This window comes from Vombatus ursinus, unplaced genomic scaffold, assembly GCF_900497805.2.
Source record: "Vombatus ursinus unplaced genomic scaffold, bare-nosed wombat genome assembly UNPS02015411.1, whole genome shotgun sequence".
In the NCBI taxonomy this organism is placed as follows: Eukaryota; Metazoa; Chordata; class Mammalia; order Diprotodontia; family Vombatidae; genus Vombatus; species Vombatus ursinus.
In genome coordinates this window covers 1,167,378-1,188,418 of record NW_020955189.1, presented here as the reverse complement: position 1 = coordinate 1,188,418, position 21,041 = coordinate 1,167,378, and the positions used below count along the sequence as shown (strand labels likewise).

At 54.8% G+C, this 21,041-nt stretch overlaps 2 protein-coding genes across 2 annotated transcripts in view; one reads left to right on the top strand and one right to left on the bottom strand.

The window, feature by feature from the left end:
- Positions 1-2,914, bottom strand: part of PI4KA (phosphatidylinositol 4-kinase alpha) — a 140,615-nt gene extending 137,701 nt beyond the window's left edge. Inside the window, exon 1 of the mRNA XM_027847472.1 lies at positions 2,783-2,914. Coding sequence (XP_027703273.1) covers positions 2,783-2,914 — 132 coding nt within the window. The remainder of the gene's footprint in view (positions 1-2,782) is intronic.
- A 367-nt stretch (positions 2,915-3,281) lies between these two features.
- Positions 3,282-21,041, top strand: part of SNAP29 (synaptosome associated protein 29) — a 25,570-nt gene continuing 7,810 nt past the window's right edge. The window contains exons 1-5 of the mRNA XM_027847483.1: positions 3,282-3,362; positions 4,653-5,008; positions 14,039-14,232; positions 15,366-15,451; positions 18,336-18,434. Of these exons, the coding sequence (XP_027703284.1) occupies positions 4,772-5,008; positions 14,039-14,232; positions 15,366-15,451; positions 18,336-18,434 (616 nt within the window). The 5' untranslated portion in view covers positions 3,282-3,362; positions 4,653-4,771. The remainder of the gene's footprint in view (positions 3,363-4,652; positions 5,009-14,038; positions 14,233-15,365; positions 15,452-18,335; positions 18,435-21,041) is intronic.

Here is a 21,041-nt window from a genome sequence, read left to right as displayed (position 1 = left end):
GAGACAAAGTGCTCCCCCAGGAAGAGCCTGGGCTGACCAGCCACACGAGCATCCCATGCCACCAAGACGTTTATTCCTCAGGGTAAGGCAATAAGCTGGCATTCTGACTTAGAATGCGATCTCAGCTGTCGGTCTGCTTAGTGTGAAACAATAGACTAAGATCTATCTGACCTGAGTCGGGCAGTAAAACACTTCACGACCTCCAAAGCCGATGAGCCAGACATCAGATATTTGGGGAACCCGGCTGCCAGTGTGGAGAAGTTCACAAGGGCCTTCCTGGGACTGCCCAGATTTGTCCCCGTAAATCTCAGTGACACACCCTCCCGACAGGCACATTTTCATCCACTCCTCCGTGAACAACATCCTCAGGGAAATGTGTGCACCAGAGGAGGTGGGCTGGACAGACTGAGGGTGGTGCTGCTTCCTTTTAAATAAAACCAGAGGAAGAGCCTGGGTGGATCCTGCCCCAGGGGATGGCCTAGGAGCAATGGGAGCAAGGGGGGCCACGGAGATGGGATTTTACATTGTCCTAGAGTAGAGGTGTCAAAAGGATCCCTACAAGGCCATGTGCTGACTTAGAAAACCACAAATTCACATTATCTAGGTCGTACTGTGTTTGTATTTATTTTGTTAACTATTTATCAATTACATTTTAATCTGGTTCAGTTTTACAGGAGCATGTTGGACCCCTCTGGCTTACAGCAATTTTCTAGTCACTCACAGGTGGAATGGGCTGCCTAGGCAGGTAGTAAGCTCCCCTCACTGGAGCCTTTGATAAGTCCACCTGTTGGGGTCAGGTCTGGGTTAAATCAGATGCTCACTGGGGTCCCTCTCGACTTGAAATTCTGTGATTCTAGAATCTATGGAAGGGCACAGACAAAAGGATGTCCCAGGATGAAAAGTCAGAGAGGGGCTGCAACCTGGGCCTTTGGAGGGAATGTCCATATGGACCTTCTAAGTAAAACCCTTTCACCGTGGCCCGGGGGAATCCTGGTATTTTTATTTCCTAAGGAAGGGTTAGGAGAAACATCTCGTTCCCCACAACAAACTGCAGCCAGAACCACAGTGTGCCATAAGGAGAATTCACGAGATGCCAGCACCCTGCCACCTTCTTCCCTGAAACAGGACCTCCCTGGCAGGATCCTGGTGCCCTTGCTTGGGAATGGCCCACCCAGGCCCTGGCCCAGGAGACTCCAATACTCCCTGTTCCATAACTGGATCTCCTCCTCCTGATACCCAGTCCCGTTCTGCTCTACTTGAAACAAGACCCTCCATCCTGATGTCTCCGGGATCTCGCTCCTCTTTATCTCCCAAAGGAGATAAATCTTTCTCCTGGCATCCTCCTGGCCTGCACCCAAGAATACTCTGCACATTCACTCCCAGACAGGTCCTTCCCTCTTGGAAAATGGAACTTCCTCGCCACCAGCAAGCAGACAAGAAGCAGCCTCCCCTCCCCCTCCTCTCTGAGTCAGGGCCTGCCACATGTAATACTGTAGGCAATTCTAGACACTGAGGACGACGGTAAAGAAGAATGGTCATTGCCTGCCTCCAAGGAAGGTCACTGGCAAGTCACGAGAGAGCTGGTGCTGAAAACGTACACAAGGCTTCAAAGAGGAGATGCTGGGGGGCTGGGAAGGGGGGGAGACACCGAGATGTCTTCACCAACCAACTGACTTCACAGAGGAGCAGCCAAAGGCCCGTTGGGCTGTACACCCGCCTCCCTTTCTAGCCTCGCTCCAGGGTCCAGCCACAGCCTGTGCCTGCACTCCTGGGACCACCCCCCTCTTCTCCTCGGCCAAGCCGGAGCACCCCTCCTCCCTGGAGCCCCCGCTCTGGGCTGCCTGGAAGTCATTTACATACATGCACGTACACGGGGATCCCAGAGGGCGCCCCCCGAAGGTGCACTTTGTCTCCCCCCACCCTTCCCCATCACAAGGCCTGACACAGAAGGGGTGTGTGACGCTCGGTGCACATGTATGATCACCAGAGACAGCATTCGAACTCAGGTCTTCCTGACTCCAAGAGCAGCACACCAGAGGCTCCGTGTCACCTAGTCTCTCTCCTGAACTAGCTCAGGGCCTGGAGTGGCCGCCTCCCGAGCCCCTCCAGCCCTCCTCTCCCGTCTCTGTCTCCCCCGGATCTCTCTGTCTCCCCCCCCCCCCCCGGGCCTCTCCTGTCTCTGTCTCTCCCCCGGGTCTCTCCGTCTTTGTCTCTCCTCCAGGTCTTTCCCATCTCTGTCTCCCCCGGGTCTCTCTGTCTCTCCCCCTCAGTCTCTCCTGTCTCTGTCTCCCCCGGGTCTCTCTGTCTCCCCCTCCTCAGTCTCTCTTGTCTCTGTCTCTCCCGGGGTCTCTCTTGTCTCTGTCTCTCCCCCGGGTCTCTCCGTCTTTGTCTCTCCTCCAGATCTTTCCCATCTCTGTCTCTCCCTCGGTCTCTCCCGTCCTGTCTCTCCCTCGGTCTCTCCCGTCTCTGTCTCCCCCTCGGTCTCTCCCGTCTCTGTCTCCCCCGGATCTCTCTGTCTCCCCCTGGGTCTCTCTGTCTCCCCCTCCTCAGTCTCTCCTGTCTCTGTCTCTCCCGGGGTCTCTCTGTCTCTGCTCTCCTCCAGGTCTCTCCCATCTCTGCGTCTCCCGTCTCTGTCTCCCCCTCGGTCTCTCCCGTCTCTATCTCTCCCCCCCCGACCCCGGCCCGGTTGTCAGAGACTGAGGGACCGGAGGGCTCGGCGGTCAGACCTCTCTCCCTCCCCCTCCCCCCCCCCCCCCCCCCCCCCCCGGGCCGAGCCGGTCACCTTGTCCAGGGCCGCGGGCCTCTGCACGGCCAGCGAACGGGCCAGTGACAGGACGGTGTTGAAGTAGAAGCCGCGGGCGGAGCTGGGGCCGGAGCAGGGGCCGGCCGCCGCCCGAGCCGCTCCCGCCGCCATGGCCCCCGCTGAGCCGTTTTCCTCCACCTCGGCCTCCGGCGCCTCGGGCTGAGAGCTCGCCCCCTTCCTGGCCGGGGGCGCCACGGCGCAGGCGCAGGCTCTGCCTGCTTCCGGCTGGAGGAGCACGTGATCTGCACTGTTGTCAAACGCCGGGGGCGGAGGGGCGGGAGGGGGCGGGGAGGGGGGGGGGGGGGGGGGGGGGGGGGGGGGGGGGGGGGGGCGGGGTCTGCGGGCGGGTTCACCACCTCGGGAGGGGGGGAGGAGGCGGAAACAACTGCGATTACAACGCAGGGCTGGAGGGAACACCCCTCCACGCACGCGCCCAATGGTTGGATCCAGGGGCGTGGCCGCGCACGCGCCCTGGGCAGAGCGAGCTTGTCGAGGGCGCAGTAGGGTGAGGTGGCGGTCGCGGGGGCGACGGAGCTGAGGTTGGGAACGGCAGCGGCGGGTAAGGCTCCCGAACGCGGGCCAAGGGGTCCGGCGGGGGCCCGGAGGGCTGGAGGCCCCGGGAAGGAAGAAGCTCGGAGGCCGGAAGGGAGTGGAGGGGAAACTGAGGCCTGGGGAGGGGGGCGGGGCAAGGATCGAGGGAAGGGAAACGGGAAACTGAGGCTGGGAAGGGATAGGAGAGACCAAGGGTCCAGCCCCCGGGTGAGCGGATGGAGAAACTGAGGCCCAGAGGGGTGGAGGGGCCGAAATGAGGGGAGGGGGGACGGCGGAGACGGAGGGCCCAGCTTCTGTTAGTGTCTATTATGAGGACTGGGACGGAGATGTCTGTAGCGCATCTATGTCATCCGTGTGATAGTCCGTGTAACATGCTGTGCACATAGTACATACAACATGTCACACATGTAGGGCATCCATATAGTACAGAAGGTACACACGATATAGTGTACACACGGTAATATAACAGAAGATCTGTAGAGTTGGTGTGTAGAGCTGGGAGGGATCCCGTGATCCCACCTCCTCATTTTACAGAGAGGGAAACTGAGGCCAGGAGAAGGCGAAGAGGACGTGACCAGGGCCACACAACAGTTGGGGGCAGGAGCCGAGGTCCCCATCCTGGTCCTGGGCTCTGCAGATTCCCAGCTTGTCAGAGATGTAGGGCACTGCAGAGAACCCCCAAACCCCTCCTTTGCTCTTGTTCTTTGACTTTAGGCCTCAACTATGCCCTGTTGAATTCAGTAAGTCAGGAAACTGCTTATCAGTTTATCCTTGGGCACTTGGAAGGGAATGGGTCAGCCACCCCACAATGGATGTTGTGGAAGGCCATGGCAGCTCGTGACACATTCCCTTGTAATCCCTCCCAAGTGTGTGGAGATGGGTGTCTGTGGAAGGCTGCTTGGCAAAGGGATGGCAGGAGGCCTGGGCTTGGGGTCAGAAAGATTCAGATTCAAATCCTGCCTCTGATGCTTGGTAGCTCTGTGAACCCGCATAAGTTACTTAGCTTCTCAGTGCCTTGAATAACTGCTGAGAGTCCTGCTGATAGCAGGAATTCCAAGGCAGTTTAGGTCGAGGGGAGTTTTCTGCTTCCTAGCAGACACATGTCATAAATATTGATCCTCTCGGTCTCTTCTTCCCCTTCCATTAGTGTGGTAGGCAGGATGAGGATGGCCGCGGGGGACAGGAGACCCGGCTTCCCAGGCAGTCCCCACTGAGCTTTGTATCCCTGACACCTGGCACACTGCCTTCTGGGTTTTCTGACTTTTTGGTCACCATACAACTTTTCCTTTCCCTCCAGCTAGAGAAACCTTTAATCATCTTTAAAAACAACTGCGCCAGGACATCGCACCTTTGTGAGCGGGGCATTGAAGAATCTCTTTGAGTGACCTGGGCAGTTGAGGCTTGGCAGCACACGCCATGTCGGCTTATTCCAGAAGTTACAATCCGTTTGATGATGATGCGGATGAAGAAGACCTGAAGCCAGCGAAATGGAAGAATGAAGAGGATTTCTCCCAGAAGCCCAGGGAGCCTATGGACAGACAGCAGTACCTGCGGCAGGAAGTGCTGAGGCGGACCGAGGCCTCTGTGGAGAGTACTAACCGCTCCCTTTCCTCCATTTATGAGTCCGAGAAGGTCGGAATTGCTTCATCCGAGGTAAGGTCCCAGAGCAAATCAAGGCAAAGGCCAGTCTGATGCCGACGTGCATCTCATTAGGATTCAGCCTGTTTAATCCTGGTTTGGGTCCTTAGGGCGCCTGCTTTAATAATGATGATTTGCAGTTACTGTAGCAGCTACATAAACAAAAAGTAGTGCACCCCCCCCAGCAGTGTTAACTTGCTGCTGTCCAGCTTTTCAAAAATCTCAGCTAACAGTGTGAATTCATGAGGCTTTCCTGTGTGAAGAAATAGATTGCCTTGAATTGGCGGTTTCCTTGAGGACAGAATGGGTGGTTGAAGAAGTGCATTTCATTTGTTCTTTTCTTTTTTGGGTGGGTGGGGAGGCATTGGGGTTAAATGACTTGCCTAGGGTCACACTGCTAGTATGTATCTGAGGCAGATTTGAACTCAAGCCTTCTTGACTCTAGGGCGGGTTCTCTATCCACGTTTCATTTGTTCTTAAACCTCCCTGGTTAATAATGTTTAACTCCAATGGAAGCACTTCAAATTCAAGAAAGCCAAAGGCCCTAAGATAAGACACTTAGCACAAGCAAGGGAATGATATAATCAGCATAGGCTGAGGAACCAGGAAATGTCCTGATCACATCCATTCCAGGCTCAGAAAAGAGAGAGAAGCGCAATTAGGGTTAGGGTTAGGGTTAGGGTTGGGGGTGGTCCTCAGAGGCTTTCTGGAGCAGGCCAGTGGGGAGAAGGAAGGGCATTCCTTAGGAGCCTCTCAGCAGGACTATTCTAATAGCCTCCTCCCTGGTCTTCCTGTCTCCAGGATAAGAGCTGGCATCATAACTTGGAATGGGCCCAGAGGAGGAAGGGCCTTCAGGAGACTGGGAGGGCTAAAGACCAGGTGACCTGTGAGTCAATGGATGGAGAGAGAGTGGCGTAAGAGGGCCAGGCTATCGGCCTCCCACTTTTGGAAGAGCCGGTGTGTGAAAGAGGGGCCACCCAGGCTTCCCCCTAAGAGGACCCTCCATCTTCCCTCTGTGTCATGTACGTGCCTGCTCATGGGCATGGCATCTCCCCCGTTAGGCTGCAAGCTCCGGAGGGCAGGGATGGCGTCATTTTGCCTTAGCACACAGTGCGGGCTTAGTCAGTGCCTATGGGCTGACTGACCACAGAGAACAGAACCGGCGACCATGAGGAGAGAGTGCAGATTGAGGCTTGCCGTCCTCAGCTGGAACGGTTTCTTGGAATCTAGTGGGTCTTCCCATTGAAGGAAGGCTTTAGTTAGTTGTGGAAGGTGACCAGGATCCCAAGGACCCTTCTAGCTCTAAGACTTGGGTTCTGTAAAGACCACAGGCTGTTAGGAGGAGCCAAATGGACCGTGACCAGAGGCCTCTATCTTGACCTAAGGGCCCTCTGTACTCCACCGAGGATGTCAGCTGGTCAGAAGGAGGGGCCTCCTTGGGCGTTCTCCTTTATCTTGGCCCCTTCCCCACTGCCCAAAGGCTCCTTGCCGTAAATTATATCAGCTTCTGTGCCCTTGAACACGGTCCAGAGCGTTTCAGGGCCGACTTCCTCAAGGAGCAGCTGACCTGAAAGACGAAGACTTCCTCAAGAAAGAAGATGTGGGGAGGAGGGGCAGGCACCAGCTGGGCTTCTGTCCAGTAGATCCTGGGCAGAATCCAGCACCCACTAGGACCTGGGGGGAACTCGACTTAGGAAATGAGCTGGGGCAAATACAGATCATTGGAGGTCTCGCCCTTCAAATTGTCTTCCCAGCCAAAAGGTTGAGGGCAGGCCGAATGGTTGGAAGGCTGTTGTATTCCAGGTGTCCTTGTCCCCGTGGCATTCATGTTGCCTGGCCCTGAGATGGCCCTTTGGGGGCGCTAAGCCCTTCCTGTGTGAGTGGTCCTCTCAGCGGCCCTTGGAGATCAGGACCATAGCTGTCATTACAGTTTGCAGATGAAGAGACTGAGGCAGGATCAGGGCCCTGCTGTCTTTTCGCCACACCAGACATGAAGTAACAAGGCCTCATGTGTGTTCCAAAGACAGGTTTACAGAGAAAAAGTGATGCGCTTGCCCTCGTCATCTTCCCCAAGCCTGAACCTCTTCCTGGGTTTCCCAGGACCACCATCAGTCACCTTGGACTTTCGCTCTCCCGTCTCCACTGACCCTGCCTCCACCCTTGCTTCGGCCTTCGTGACCCCTCCCCAGGTGTCTCCATCTCTCGTTTTCCTAATAGATAGTTCTCATCCCATCTCTTCTGCCAGATCCCTTGGCCTTCCTGGCATTGCAGGCCTCCCTTGTCATGCCTCTCGTAAGTGTCTCTCGTAAGTCACAGCTCCGTCCCCCACACCTGGGGTGCTTTCTGCATCACTCATTTCTTCCTGTTTGTACCTTTGCACTTCCTCAGGTGCTCCAGGAGTCTCCACCCCTACGCGGCAGGGGCGGGGTCAGCTTGCCAGTGACCCAGGTGGCAGAGGACCTGAGGCATGTGCATGCAGCCCGGGGCCCATGCCAGGAACAGTGAGTCATTGCCCTAAATTATGGGGTGTTCGAGGTGGAGGCCAGCTCACCCTGGGCTGCACCAGAGGGCCTTCCTAAGGACAGAGGAACTGGCGTCTCATTGCTGCACCTCAAGCAAGTCTTCCCAATGCTTTTCTAAGCCGTTGAGAGAAGAGGGGTGGTGATGGAGCATTCAATCAGTGTGCTCGAGCACTCTCTCTCTCTCTCTCTCTCTCTCTCTCTCTCTCTCTCTCTCCTGTTACTGCCTCCCTCTCTCTCCTCTCCCCTTTTCTCCCTCCCCTCCCCTTCTCTCTCCCCCTCCTTTTCTCTCTCCCTCCCCTCCCCTTCTCTTCTTTGTTTTGTTTTGTTTTGTTTTGTTTTGGCTAGGCAATGGGGTTAAGTGACTTGCCCAGGGTCACACAGCTAGTAAGTGTTATGTGTCTGAGGCTGGATTTGAAGTCAGGTCCTCCTGAATCCAGGGCCGGTGCTCTATCCGCTGCGCCGCCTAGCTGTCCCCTCGCTTCTTTCCCCTTCTTTCTCTGTCTCTGTCTCTCTCCTCTGTTCCTCCTTCTGTCTCTCTCTCTCTCTCCCTCTCCTCTCTTCTTTTCTCTCTCCCTTCCCTTCCCTTCTCTTCTTTCCTCTCTTCCCCCTCTCTCTGTCTCTCTCTCTCTCTCCCTCCCTCTCTCTCTCCTCTCCTTTTCTCTTCCCCTCCCCTCCCCTCCTCTCTCTCCCCGCTCCCTCTTCCTGTCCCCCACCCCTCGCAAGACAGAGGGGCATTTCTGGTGGTGTTTGTAAGGAGCCCCAGCCCCAGTTCACTTGCGTGTTGTGGCCTCACGTCCCTGATGTCAGCGGTCCTCTGAGAACAGACAACAAGCAGCAGGAGCAGCTGATGTTAGACCTTACTAGCCTGAGGGTCTTGAACAGGGCTCTGGTCTCTAGTCTGTGTAGTAATACCTTCTGGCCCTTGTCACAGACGTGCTGTGAGGATCAGTATCTGTCGATGTTCAGTCGTGGCCAGCTCTCTGTGACCCCGACCCTGGAGCAGTTTGCCGTTTTCTTCTCCAGCTCCTTTGACAGATGAGGCCACTGAGGCCAAGGAGCTTGCTGCCCTCCATGTCTGCTGGGGCTCTGTAACGGCCAGGTGCTCTTTGTGCACCAGCAGTGCTGTGTTGTGTGAGCCCCGCAGGATGTGAGGAGCAGAGATCTGGGGCCAGAAGGGAGCCCCGAGGTGCCTGTGTTCCTGAGGGAGACGGAAGGCCCAAGGAAGGGGGGACTTGTTGCGTGGGATGCAGTCTCTCCCCTTCTCTGCACCTCTTCAGTCCTCCTCCAACCAGCTGCCAGACGGACCACCCCATGGCAGAGGTTCTCAGCCACAGTCGGAGGACTCGCTCGAACGTTTTCGATAACTGTGTTTTAGTAGAATTGATTTTCTTTGCCAAGTCAGCAAGCCTTTACCAAGCACCTCCTTCATGCCTAGCGTGGTGTCGAGTGCTGGGGTTATAGGAGAGGACGGAAGGCACCGCTCCCACAGGTGCTCACCATCGAATGTTCTCCTGACCAGAAGGGATCCGTAGGTTTGAACAGATGCCAAAAGCAGCCGTGACACAAAAAAAGATTGAGACTCTGCTCTGAGCAGATGTCTTGGGTGGAGGTCCGTGGCTGTGGGAGCTGCACGATGACTGGAGTCGGGGACCTCGCTTGCCCAGGGTCTGGGGCGGGGGGCGTCACAGCAGGGGCTGCGGCTGCTGTCGCCCGCTACCTCAGAAGGTGGCACTGAGCTTGGGAGAAAATGGGCTCAACCAACATGGGTTGAATTTGTCGATGAATTTCCATCAGCAGAGGAACCACGGACCCACAGAGGGGAACCAGCTTCGGTTGGAAAAGGAGGGTCCTTAGCAGGATGGAATTAGTGGCATGAGAGCGCCTGCTTTTGTTTTCTAGTCTCAGGTCAGTTGAGCGTTCCTCACCTGCTTCCCCTTCGCTTCAGGCTGAAGACGTGTAGGTCTTCAGCACAGCTCCCTGTACCCCAAATAAGATGCTGAACCAGGCATGAAGGCAGTAGTGATTGTAGAGGAGGGAGCACTTAGGTCAAAGAATAAGAGGTGTAGACTAGAGGTGACATTGGAACCGCATTGGGCCGTGAGGCTGGGTGACTTGCCCAGGGCTCCCTGGCCCCATCCCTGGGACCCTGGGCGTTCTCTGGGCTGTCTAAGCATCTGTGAAACCATAGTGTGTAGAGATAGGGTTGAGTTTCACAAAGGAAATGACAATAAAACGAAACTGCCAGACCAGTAATCCACAGAGAAGGTGTCCTGCGGCCTGGCCCTTTGCCATAAGCCTGCAGGAAAGGAAAGGGTCCCTCCCTTTCTGCAGCAGCTATGCTGCCTAGCCAGAAGGCTGGGGCCTGGCAGTGGGAGGCAAATGCAGCAGTTTGATCTGGAATCGAGATCTGGGTTGAGAGATGGAGGAACGTTGACTTTGGGAAGAGGTAGCAGAAGGGAGGAGGGAGGGAGAAAGAGGGAAAAAGAAGCGTTGTCCTTCATTGACCCTTCTGACATCCCTCAGTCATCGGTAGCAGCTCTACCCCTGGTGATCAAGGTTTTGGCAAAGTGATTGCCCAGTGTGGGGGTTGGTTTGGTTTTTTAAATCTGACTTTTTAGAAAGAAGAGGGGATTGAGAACTTTCTCTCCTTGTAGCTTTCTTTCAGCGACCAGGCCCAGGTCTCCAAAAAGCAGCAGCATTGGCGGTTCTCTCCCCGCCATTTGTAGCTCTCCCAGGCTGGTGACACTGTCAGGAAGGAGATAAGATTAGGCTCCCATGGCTTAACTCCATTTTTCTTCTTAAAATTCCTTAGCACCAGAGTTCTCCCCAAGTTAAAAAAAATCCTTCTAACACAAAAGCACAAAACCCCACGCATCGACCCCTTCCACAAATGCCTGTCTCATTATGCACTCCCGGCCATCACCCTCTTCCTCACTGGTCCTCTGGAGCTGTGATTGGTCATCACGCTGGTCAGTTTTCAGTCTTTTCTTTTCAGCGGTGGTCCTCCTGGCAGTGGTTCTCCTGGCGCTGCTCACTTAACTCTGCATCCAGTCCATGCGTTTCTTGCGGCACAAGAATGTGCCCTTACGCTGCCACGTCCACAGACAGACCACCTTTGGTTTCCCCACTTGCTTGGCCTGCTTGGTTACACTGCAGGCGTCTTCTGCCTTCCCCATCCTCTGATCTCTTTGAAGCAGATTCCTTGTGGTGGGGCGGGGTCAGCCGTACCTTCTCGAGGACCCTTGTTGACTTGGTGGTCCGCTGCCCTTTCTCAGAGCTCACAAGCCCCGGGGGTGGTTCAGCAGCACATTGGCACAGGGGCTGTCGTTTGGGGCTCTGTGTTGGGATCGAGTCCTGCCATCTCCTCTTGTCTCCCCATTTTGGCCTTCACTTGACCCTCTGTCACTGGGACCTAGACTTCCCAGCTGTGGTTCATTTACTTTGGGACAGAAGAGAAGAGAGACAGATGGTGTGTTCTCCCTTCACCTTACGTGGTCGTGGTAGGCATCCCCTGCCTTCCTTTGCCTCCTCCAGCTCTAACTCTGAGCCATGGAAGGTGTTTTACAAACCTTGGAGTGCTCCAGGAATGGGAGGAGCTGCTGGGGGTCTTGTTCTGGGGGATCGAGGGGTCTGAAGCAGAGCGACCTGTGTGGTCACTGCTGTGATAGGCCTGGCGGGGATGGCTTGCCAACCAGGAGATGTAACCCTGCTGGAGCTGTCCCAGTGGGCTGGAGCCCAGGGCATGCCTGTTCTCTGCACAGCTGCACTGCTTTTTCAGTTCCTTCTCCAGAGCCTTGGCACCCTCCGTGGCCACGGGCACTGTTGCATCTGGTGTTTGGCGTTGCTTTAGCTGCAGCGCTCTCTGGATCCCAGCACACGTCTCTGGCTCTGGCCCATTTAGAGCAGACTCTTTGAAAGGAGTGAACACTGTAATCCCTTGACTCCTAAAGGAATCTTTCCCTTACCTCTCTGTGCAGAGCGAAGGGGGAAAGCTGCTGTTACTATACAGTAGGGCCTAACTGGACCAAAAACCTGAATTTGATTGGGAAAAAAAGATTCAGAAAAACAAGAGAAGGGCTGGATCCAAACGGATCCTTTCAGCCACAGGGGAGCCCTGCAGCAGGTCATACACGTGGTCCTTCCAGTAGATGCCCGAGTCTGGATCGGATTAATCTTGTGGATGGTCCGTGATGAATCCTTAGCCTTGAAGGGAGAGAAGCTTCAGGACCAGAGTGCCAGGGTTCCTCCCTTCCCAGAGCCCAGAAGCTCCCTGGAAGGCCCTACTCAGACCTCCTTTCTGTCCCTGGCCTTCTCATCTACAGGCAAGCCCCTCTTCCCTGAGGGTGGCTTTGCCTGGCTTCCCTCCTTTTCTTCCTTACCTCTGTTTCCCACCTTATTCCCCTCGGGCTGGGCTCTGCCTTCCTCCGTGACCTGTGAGCTCATATAATAACCATTAGAGAAAACTGTTAAGACTTCCCTGGGCCTTCTTCCCTGTGGTTCCCAGGCCCCTGGTGTGCCCTCTGGAGACAAGTCATTGTTCCATCTTTCTAGTGTACTGGTTTGTGTTAACAAAACAAAATATGAAACACGTTTGAGTCAGAACAGTTGAGCTTGGTCTAAAGGCTCTCAAGAATCAAGTTTTTTGAATGGTTATTTATATATCAGCCGCTCCATGGGCCAGAGGAAGTGGAGTTTGGGGGCCCTGGCTTCTTAAAGGCTTTGCCCACAGAGCACAGGCCAGCCAGCCTGAGAAGGCTCCTGCCTACGTCCCACTGCGTGCGTCTTGTCCAAGGACCGGCCCGGCCAGGCAGAGAGCTTGAGTAGGAAACTCCACAGGTCTGGTCTCCAGCACTGTATTTCAGAGGCCCAGGGAAGGGCCTTTCAGACACCTGGGGCATGAATCCTGTACCTGGAGAGAGCTCCAGATTACCGGACAGCACTTGAGTCTTCTGCGGGTGAAGGCCACAGAATCATCCCATGCCACGGTGGGAAGCGGCAGATGTCGGCCCTGGGCTCTGCACTGGCTTCTCACCTGGATTAGGGGGATGGGTCTCCCCACCTCTGGGCAGTCCCCATTGCTTGCACCGTAGGCACAGCTGGCAGAGCCGTTCTAGAGTGCACATCTGACATGCCAGTGGTTCCCTCCGGCCCCTTTGTTTACCTCTGAAACCTTTGCCAGAGCAGCCTCGGCCTGGCCTTCTGCGCTGCGGGGTCCAGCCCAGGCATCCTTCTCTCTGCGCCTCTTTCCTGGTCACCTCCCTCCTCTCCTCTTTGAAGATTGTCCCTCACAGACTTCCTGTTTTTATTTGAATCTGTTCTCTTGTACATGTGTACACATTCACACGCACGTGTGTATGTGCACGCGTGTCTCCCTTGTGGACTGTGAGCTCCTCGGGAGTAGGGATCATTCACTGCACTTGTACCCCTGGAGCCTGGCACATAGTAGGTGTCTGATGAGTGTTCCTGTCTGGAGCTTACCCAGGCCTGCGCCTTGGATTCCTTTTCTTCTGAAAGGGTTCAGTTAGGTGTCACCTCCTCCTGGGCCGGCTGGAGTGGGTGTGGGCAGGTGTCCATCCCCCCCCCCCCGCCTCAGTCCTTCCCTTTCCTCACCCCACCCAAGCTGAAAGCATGTCCTTGTCATCTGATGTTCTGAGAGGACATCCTTGGAGGTTTCTCCCTTGTCGCCATCCCACGGTGCCTTGAATGCCGATCCCTGTTGTGCCTGCCTCATGCCCTGCTTTCTCCTCTGCCTACCCCCTTGGCAAAGGTACACTCTCAGGTGGCAGGGCCATGTGATTCCCAATCTTGGCACCCCACGCTTTGTGAGGGGGCAGAGGCCTCAGTCTGCAAATAGCCCTTTAGTGCCTGTCATTCAGGGCATCGAGGAACCTGTGTTTGTGGAGTCTTATGTACAAAACCAAAGGGTGTGAGCTGTCGTTGACCATGGCCCAGGAAAGGGCCCCGGGAGTCACTGCAGACTTTTCCTTGGAACCAGTGTGGTGCGGAGGAAGGAGCAGCAGACACGGAGTCCAGAGGCGCGGGTTCAGGTTCCAGCTGCTCCTTCTGGTTACCTCAGGATCGACCTTGACCGCCCCCCTCCCTCTACAGAGGAGGGATGGGAGGGGCTACAGGATAGTTTTTCTTTTTTTTTTTTTTTGATGAGGCAGTGGGGTTAAGTGACTTGCCCAGAGTCACACAGCTAGTGAGTGTTCTGTGTCTGAGGCCGGATTTGAACTCAGGTCCTCCTGACTCCAGGGCCGGTGCTGTATCCACTAAGCCACCTCGCTGCCCTGGTATAGTTTTTCACCTTGGTGTCTACGGCGCCTGGTCCACACTGCGTGTCCATTGAATACCACAGGAGGACTCAATGCCTCGAAGCCCACCGGCTAGCAGCGAGCCTCAGCTGGGTCATCTCTTTGGGGCTGCAAGGCCTCCTGAGCCTCAGTGTCCTCATCTGTGAAATGGGAGCAGTAATGCCCGCGCTCCCTGCCTCACGGGAGGTTCTCTCGTTGCTTTTCCGCAGGAGCTGGTGCGTCAGCGGGGAGTGCTGCAGCGCACGGAACAGATGGTGGACAAGATGGAGCAGGACTTAAAGACCAGCCAGAGGCACATCAACAGTATCAAGAGTGTGTTCGGGGGCTTCGTCAACTACTTCAAATCCAAGCCTGCGGAAGCCACGCCGCCTAACGGTGTCGTGGACCCCCAGCCCAGCACGCGGTGAGCTGCCCTCCTGGGCCTGGGGGAGCAGTGGTCAGAGATCCACTGGCCATCCAGGGAGGAGCAGAGCGTGGATTACGTGCTTAGGGTGTGCCTGGGACTGCGCTAATGCCCAGGGATACAAATTGGGGGCTGTGGTGGGGAAGCCTAGGGAGGGAGGGAGTCACGTGGCCAGGACCCTTGGGAAATGGGGATTCAGGGTGGAAATAGGGTGGATGCTGAGGCCCATCCCCAGGGCGCCGCTGCCTTTGAAGAGGTAAGGAGGCAGACGGTCACGGAGCGGCGGAGAAGAGGCCCAGCCCGGGAGGCAGCACACGTGGGGCCGTGTCCCGTCTTCGCCAGACAGGCAGGCGCTCAGCAGAAGCCAGTCGCTGCCCTCGAGAGGCCCAGTCTAGCATGAGAGATAGCTGGAAACGAGCTCCAGATGGGCTAGTGCCAGCCTGTAGTTAACGCCGCAGAAATGGGAGCTGTCCTTGCCATGGCTGATGTGTTGGGGTCGGTATCCGGCCTCATCCGGTCTTCCCCAAAGGGAGGATGTTAGCTGAGGCCTGCAGGAAGCCGTCATGCTCCCCTGAGTCTTGTTGTCTCTAGTCTGGTCCTCGTTTCCCTCCACCGATCCTCATGTGATGTGAGTGAGGGTCCTGGACACCCTCCCACTTACCCTGTTTCTTCCCAAGTCACGGTGCCCAGTACTGAGCTGCCCTGGTCTGAGCAGGGCCCAGGACAGGACGCTCCGCCTCCCTTCGTGCTGCCCAGAATGGCGCTCACTCTTCATGCTGCTGATTCATACCAAGCTAGCAGTCCACCCAAACTTCAGAGGCGCTCATGCCCAATGACTCTCTTAGATAGTTGAGGCACGAAGGCACACGCTTCACATCTTGGACAGACAGTTGTAAGGTGCCCCAGAACTGGCTCTTCCAGCCTGGAGAGATGGTGGGACTCATTGCACGAGGTCCCCCGGCTTAAGTAAATAAGGGCCAGGTTTGGGACTGCAATTCAGCGTTCTTTCCACTGTCCCGTGTTGTCAGTTGACACAGAATAAGCTTTATACACCAGAAAGGCTTCAGTTAAATAGGATCCTGCTGACATTTTTTATCTTAAATTATTTTTTTTTCTTCTTTTGTTACTTAAAGACTGAAAGAAGCCGTAGCCACGAGTAAGGAACAAGAGGGGAATTATCAGGCCAGCCACCCGAACCTCAGGAGGCTGCAGAGTTCAGGTCAGTAAAAGGCCAAGCTACGAGGGCCATTTGATCCTGGTGAGATGGGACGGGGCTGTTTGGGGACACCCTGGAGGGTGGGGGAAGGGCAAGGTTAGAGTGGCTTTCAGGAAGTGCTGATGGTTTAACGATTACTAATTGCCCCAAGTGTCCTGGCAGTCTCCAGCCTTCAGCCCCATTGTGCATGAGATTGCCCGCCATTTTTGGGAGGTGTCCTATGGAATGCTGATCTCCGCTCCAAGCTCTTTCTGGGTAGTGAAATACCACCAGTGGTGATAAATTGTGCAAACATTTACAGGTGTCTAAAGACCAGCCCTGGCCAAATGTCAGCTGTAAGAGAGAGCCAGTATGCTACTCAGGAAATCTTGGCAAGATCTGTGATTTCAGCTATGTGTGCATTCCTACCACACCTTAGGAGCTGTGAAAACCCAGAGAAGTTGGGGGGAAAGATAATGAATTCCTTTTGGACCTGTTCAGAGCTCAGTGCCTGCCGGGGGGTGTTGGCAGTATGACATTGGAGCTCCAGAGAGATTCAGGCTGGGAACAGAGGTCTGGGGGTCATGTCCATAGAGATGGTCATTGAATCCTTGAGAACAGATGAAGTTTGGAAGAGAAAAAGTGTAGACAGAGAAGAGGAGACCCAGCTCAGAACCACGAGGCACATGCACACTTAGTGATGTGGAGAAACCTCAGGACCCACAGGGAGTGAGTGGCGTGCATCTGGGAGGAGGGCCTGGGGGCAGTGTCTTAAGAGGCGGGAGCCAGCCATGGTGCCGTCCTCAGGACAGTCTGCTGCAGCTGCTGGAGAACACGGCTCAGAGAGGAAAGGAGGAGTCTGAAGAGGTGGGAGGAAGGGCCGCCTATGCAGGCAGCTCCAGTGGGCACGGCTCGTGCCAAGCAGGTGCCATGGACCTTGTGGAAATACAGCTGGGCAAGCTTTAAACTGTGCTAAGGGAATCCAGTGGAGCCCGCAGCCCACTTGGGGGCCTAGGAAAAGTGGCCCACTCCTCTGCGAAGGAGGCTTCAGCCTCCTTAATACCACCCACCATGGGGTCCCCATGTTTGGTGTCTTTCTCGGGTCGACTTAGCCATGTCGGTCTGGTGGTATTGGTGGAATACTAGAATCTCAGAGCTGAAGGAATCTCGGGAGATCTCGGCTCAAACTCCCCCTCAGACAGGAATCCCCTCGTTGTATCCCGGACTCCACAGTTTCCTTGAGGATCCTTAGTGTCCGAGCTCCTTAGGCATTTCTTCCCTCAGCTGAGCCGGTAGCCGCCTCCCTCCATCTTCTGCCCTGGCGCGTTACCCTAGTGCCGATAAAGAGGTAACCAGCAGGCCTCACGTTCCCGAGTCCCAAGCTGCACAGAGCGCCAGGCTGCCCAGAGCGCCAGGCTGCCCCACGGAGTCAGAATCGGCGGAATTCTTCTGAAAGGCAGACCTGGGGTCAGCGGGGAGTACACTAGAGGGAAGGCACACCGACCTCGGCCTGGGAGGCCTGGCTTCAGGGCCCAGGTTCACAGGTTGTGCAGCCCCAGGCACTTAGTCCAGGCTCCCAGGCTCTCGGACCAAACCTCACTTCCTTCCAGAAGGGGGCCTCAGGGAGCAGTCTCACCCAGCCGTTTGCTGGTGAGACATCCCTGACGTGTTCTCATCCAGCCTCTGCTGAAACACCTCCAGGATCCCAAGGGTGATGTTATAGCCATGTAACAGATTGTTCCACCAGAGCACAACTTCAGGGGAATCCGTGTCAGGGGCAGTGAGTGCTGTGGGGATGAGAGATGTCCGTCTAAGGGAGGGTCGCGGTACCTGAGGACAGCAGTCGGGGTGGCCCCCGGGAAGCGTCAGGCAGGGTGAGAGCTCTGGGCAGCCAGAGCAGGAAGGAAGCCCCAGCCGGGATCCGTCAGGCGCAGAAGTGGCTGAGGTGGCCCTTGGTTCTGGCCGGGATCAAGATCTGGGCTGGCCTCCGTTGACTGGAGGAACTCTGAACACTGGAGGTGAAGAGGGGTGAGAATGAGAGCGTTCGAATCTGGAAAATGCAGTTTCAGCTTGTGGGGAGTGCCTCCTTGCACGTGGCCTCGCCCCTTCCCCTAGGGCTCCTCGGAGCACCCCGTAGGATGGCGTCCATCTGGCAGTCTGACTGATGCTGCCTTATTACTGAGTCCCGCTGCATCACAGAGATGTCAGTTAGGGTCACCCTGCCCTCTTGGATCCTGTGATCCAGTGATCATCGTGGTTTCTGTTCCTGTTGACTTCAAAGTTGACAAAATGTTTGATTACTCTTCCCCACAACAAACTGTGAGGTAGATGGTATAGATATTGTTATACCCATTTTACAGATGGGGAAACCAGAGTTCAGTGAGGTGGCCACAGCTTCCTGGATCACCCAGCTCACGAGTTGTGGATCCGTGTTTCCAAGGCAGGTCCCTCCTGTGCCTATCAGGACATTGCTTCCACCATCCCAGGCCTGGAGAGTGAGCAGGGGCTGGGGAAGCACGGTCCAGATAGCGAGCTCCCAGGGGCCCAAAATGTGTTTTTGTCTTCCTTTCCTCAGTGCCTAGCGTGCAGTTGCTGTTTAATAAAAGCTTGTTGGCTGATTTATTGATGCTTCTTAGAGAGGAGCCTCACTTTGCTGCCTCTCTCGACCAGAGGCGATCACCCCACCAGAGGGGATCATTCAGTTAGTCAACAAACATGCTTTAAACACCCACTGTGTGCCAGGAGCTGGGGGTACAAAGGCAAAATTGGGACACTCCCTGCCCTCGAGGCCCTTACAACATCGACCTGTTTGGGCATCCACAAGACACAGGGAGGGGAAGGTGCTGCATGGGCTGGGCTGCAGGGGGCGCTTGGAGCCCCAGGTTGATCACGCTTCTTTTTTAAACAGATGCCGTTGTTGGTGGGACTAGTTCTGCCGTCAGTACCGATGCCTATCTGAAGAATCAACATCTCCGAGCCTATCACCAAAAAATAGATGACAATCTTGGTAAGCCTTCAAGCCACCCAGGCCTTGAGGACTGTACATCAGCCCCCTTCCTTTGTTCTAAGAGGTCAGCTGCTCAGAGCCCCACTGGAGCCATTGACACTTCTTTTTTTTTTTTTTTTTTTTTTTTTTTGGAGGGGGTGGTATTTGAGGTTAAGTGACTTGTCCAGGGTCACACAGCTAGTAAGCATCAAGTTTCTGAGGCCGGATTTGAACTCAAGTCCTGCTGACTTTGGACCAGTGCTCTATGCACTGCAGCACCTAGCTGCCCCATAAAGTATTTTTGTTGTTGTTCACTCATGTCTGACTCTTCATGACCCCATTTGGGGTTTTCTTGGCAAAGATGCCAGAGTGATTTGCCATTTGCTTCTCCAGCTCATTTTACAGATGAGGAAATTGAGACAAACAGGGTTAAGTGACTTGCACAGAGTCACACAGCTACTAAGTTTCTGAAGCCAGATTTGAACTCAAGAAAATGAAGCTTCCTGACCGCAGGCCGGGTGCTCTATCCAATGCACTACCCAGCTGCCCGCTGCTGATGCTTTTTAAGGCCTCTGCCAGTTCTGCCCTCAGAGGAGCAGCCCGCTTCTCCACCTCCTTCCTCCCTCCCCCAGCCCAGCCCCACCTGGGCCCAGCTGCATCCTGCCTGTGTGGGCTTGCTCATTTGGCCTCCCCTGGGAGTCACCAGCTCCACCATGATGCCAGTCATCTCAGTGCCAACAGGGCTTCCTACAGGGGAGCAAGAAAGGTGGAAGACTGAGACAAGCCAATTGTTTGTCTCCTCTCATCCTGTCTCTGTTTGGGAAGGAGGTGCCAGCAGGAGTATGAGCTGGGTGTATGAGCTGGGTGTGGAGTCAGCTTATTGAGAAGCTCCATCAGCCTCCAGTTCAAAATGCTTTGGACTGAGCAGCTCCCATAAACCCAGGTGCAGATCCTCTGGGTGGGATCCAGCATCTGTTCCAGCAATCAGCATGATAGCTCGAGCGCCTGGCGACATCAAGTCACCGTCTGGGTCTCTCCGAGGCCCCAGGACTGCCATCCTTCCATCAATGCGGAGAACCCTGAGTGGAGAGTTCTTTCCTGCAGAAGCTGTACCCCCTTTCTCAGTTGACATACATGGAATGGTACTTACATCAGGACTGTGCAGCCTGAGTCACTTTCCAGGATGCTAGGCGGCAGCCGCTGATGTGAAGGTGCTAATCCCCCTTCTTCCCACAGATCAAGTTCTAAAAACAGAAGATGCCACAAAAGTAGTAGGTGAACAACTTGCTAATGGATCAGTGCTCAAAGAACACAGCTGGTCTAGGAGCCATACAGAGCGCTAAAAACGTCTGATGTGGAAAGGATCTTCTGGCCGTATGGAATCCAGGCTCTGGAGAGTGGATGGGCAGACCATCTCTTGAGAAGAAACTGGAGCTGTACAATCGAATCTCCAAACATTTGACCGATGGAACAAAGAGAAGAGTCTTGTATCCGCTGCCTTCTCACATTTGCTCTTATCTGTAAAATATCCCTGCAGAAACTACCACGACTTCAAAAAGGATTGATGCCATTAATTCCAAATGTAGTAGATCAACTGCAGAGGGCCAATAGTGCTTGGAAGAATTTCGGTCATCTCATAGATGACGTGTGTTCAGTCATAAAACAGTGGCTAAGTTCTTTGCCTGTACCAATTGCATATAATCCTGGCCTAAGCAGCAGGTTCTGGAAGGGATAGCAAGAGTCTAGAAGGGATAGCAAGAGTACTCTTTGAACACCCTGACTTTCCTTGGCACCGTTAGAAGCGACTGTACCCGCAGGAACGGGCTGACACACTTCTGGGTCTTCAGAAGATTGGCCAGAACCCCCATTATGGCTCCGGAGGGGATCGAGCCCTTGTTAGAGCAACTCGGCTCAAAAATTTGCCTTTGTTTGGGGTCATCTTTGATTGGATGTGGTGATAAATTTCCAAGTGAATAGCGAGGGTTGGTTGAAGGTAAAATGAACTGCGATCATGTTCAGATGCTCATAAACTGTTAAATCCACTCGAAGGAGGCACAGATTTCATTACTGATCCAACAGAAGATGAAAGTGCGGGTGTGGCAGGATTCCAGCATCCCGTGAACGCAGGGCTTTAGTGAATGTGAAAGGACATGATGAGGTGTAAGAGTGGGAACCAGTCAAGAAGTCAGCTTGCTCCAACAGACCATGAAGATTAAAACTGTTCACTTCCAGGGTCTCCAAGATGTCTCTTCAGCCAGCAGAACAGGACGTGACCTGCTCTCCAACTCCCAGAGCCACAGTCCTAGCCACCTGATGTGGAAGCTCTGGTAGCCAGTGTAGACAACAGACTGGCAGTTATTGAGAAAGGCACCCAGGAAGCACCGACGGGCATTAAGAACATCCAGGCTTCCGGAATCCATATGGCTGTTCGTCAGAAACATACCACTAATGATGACCCAGCAGTGAATCTTCTGTGAGAAATAAAGTGCTGGAGATTTCTGGACACTTACAGGCACCTGTTCCTTCTGTCTTTAACAAAAAAAAAAAAGAAGAAGAAGAAGAAAGGGGCAGCTAGGTGGCACAGTGGGTAGAGCACCGGCCCTGGAGTCAGGAGGACCTGAATTCAAA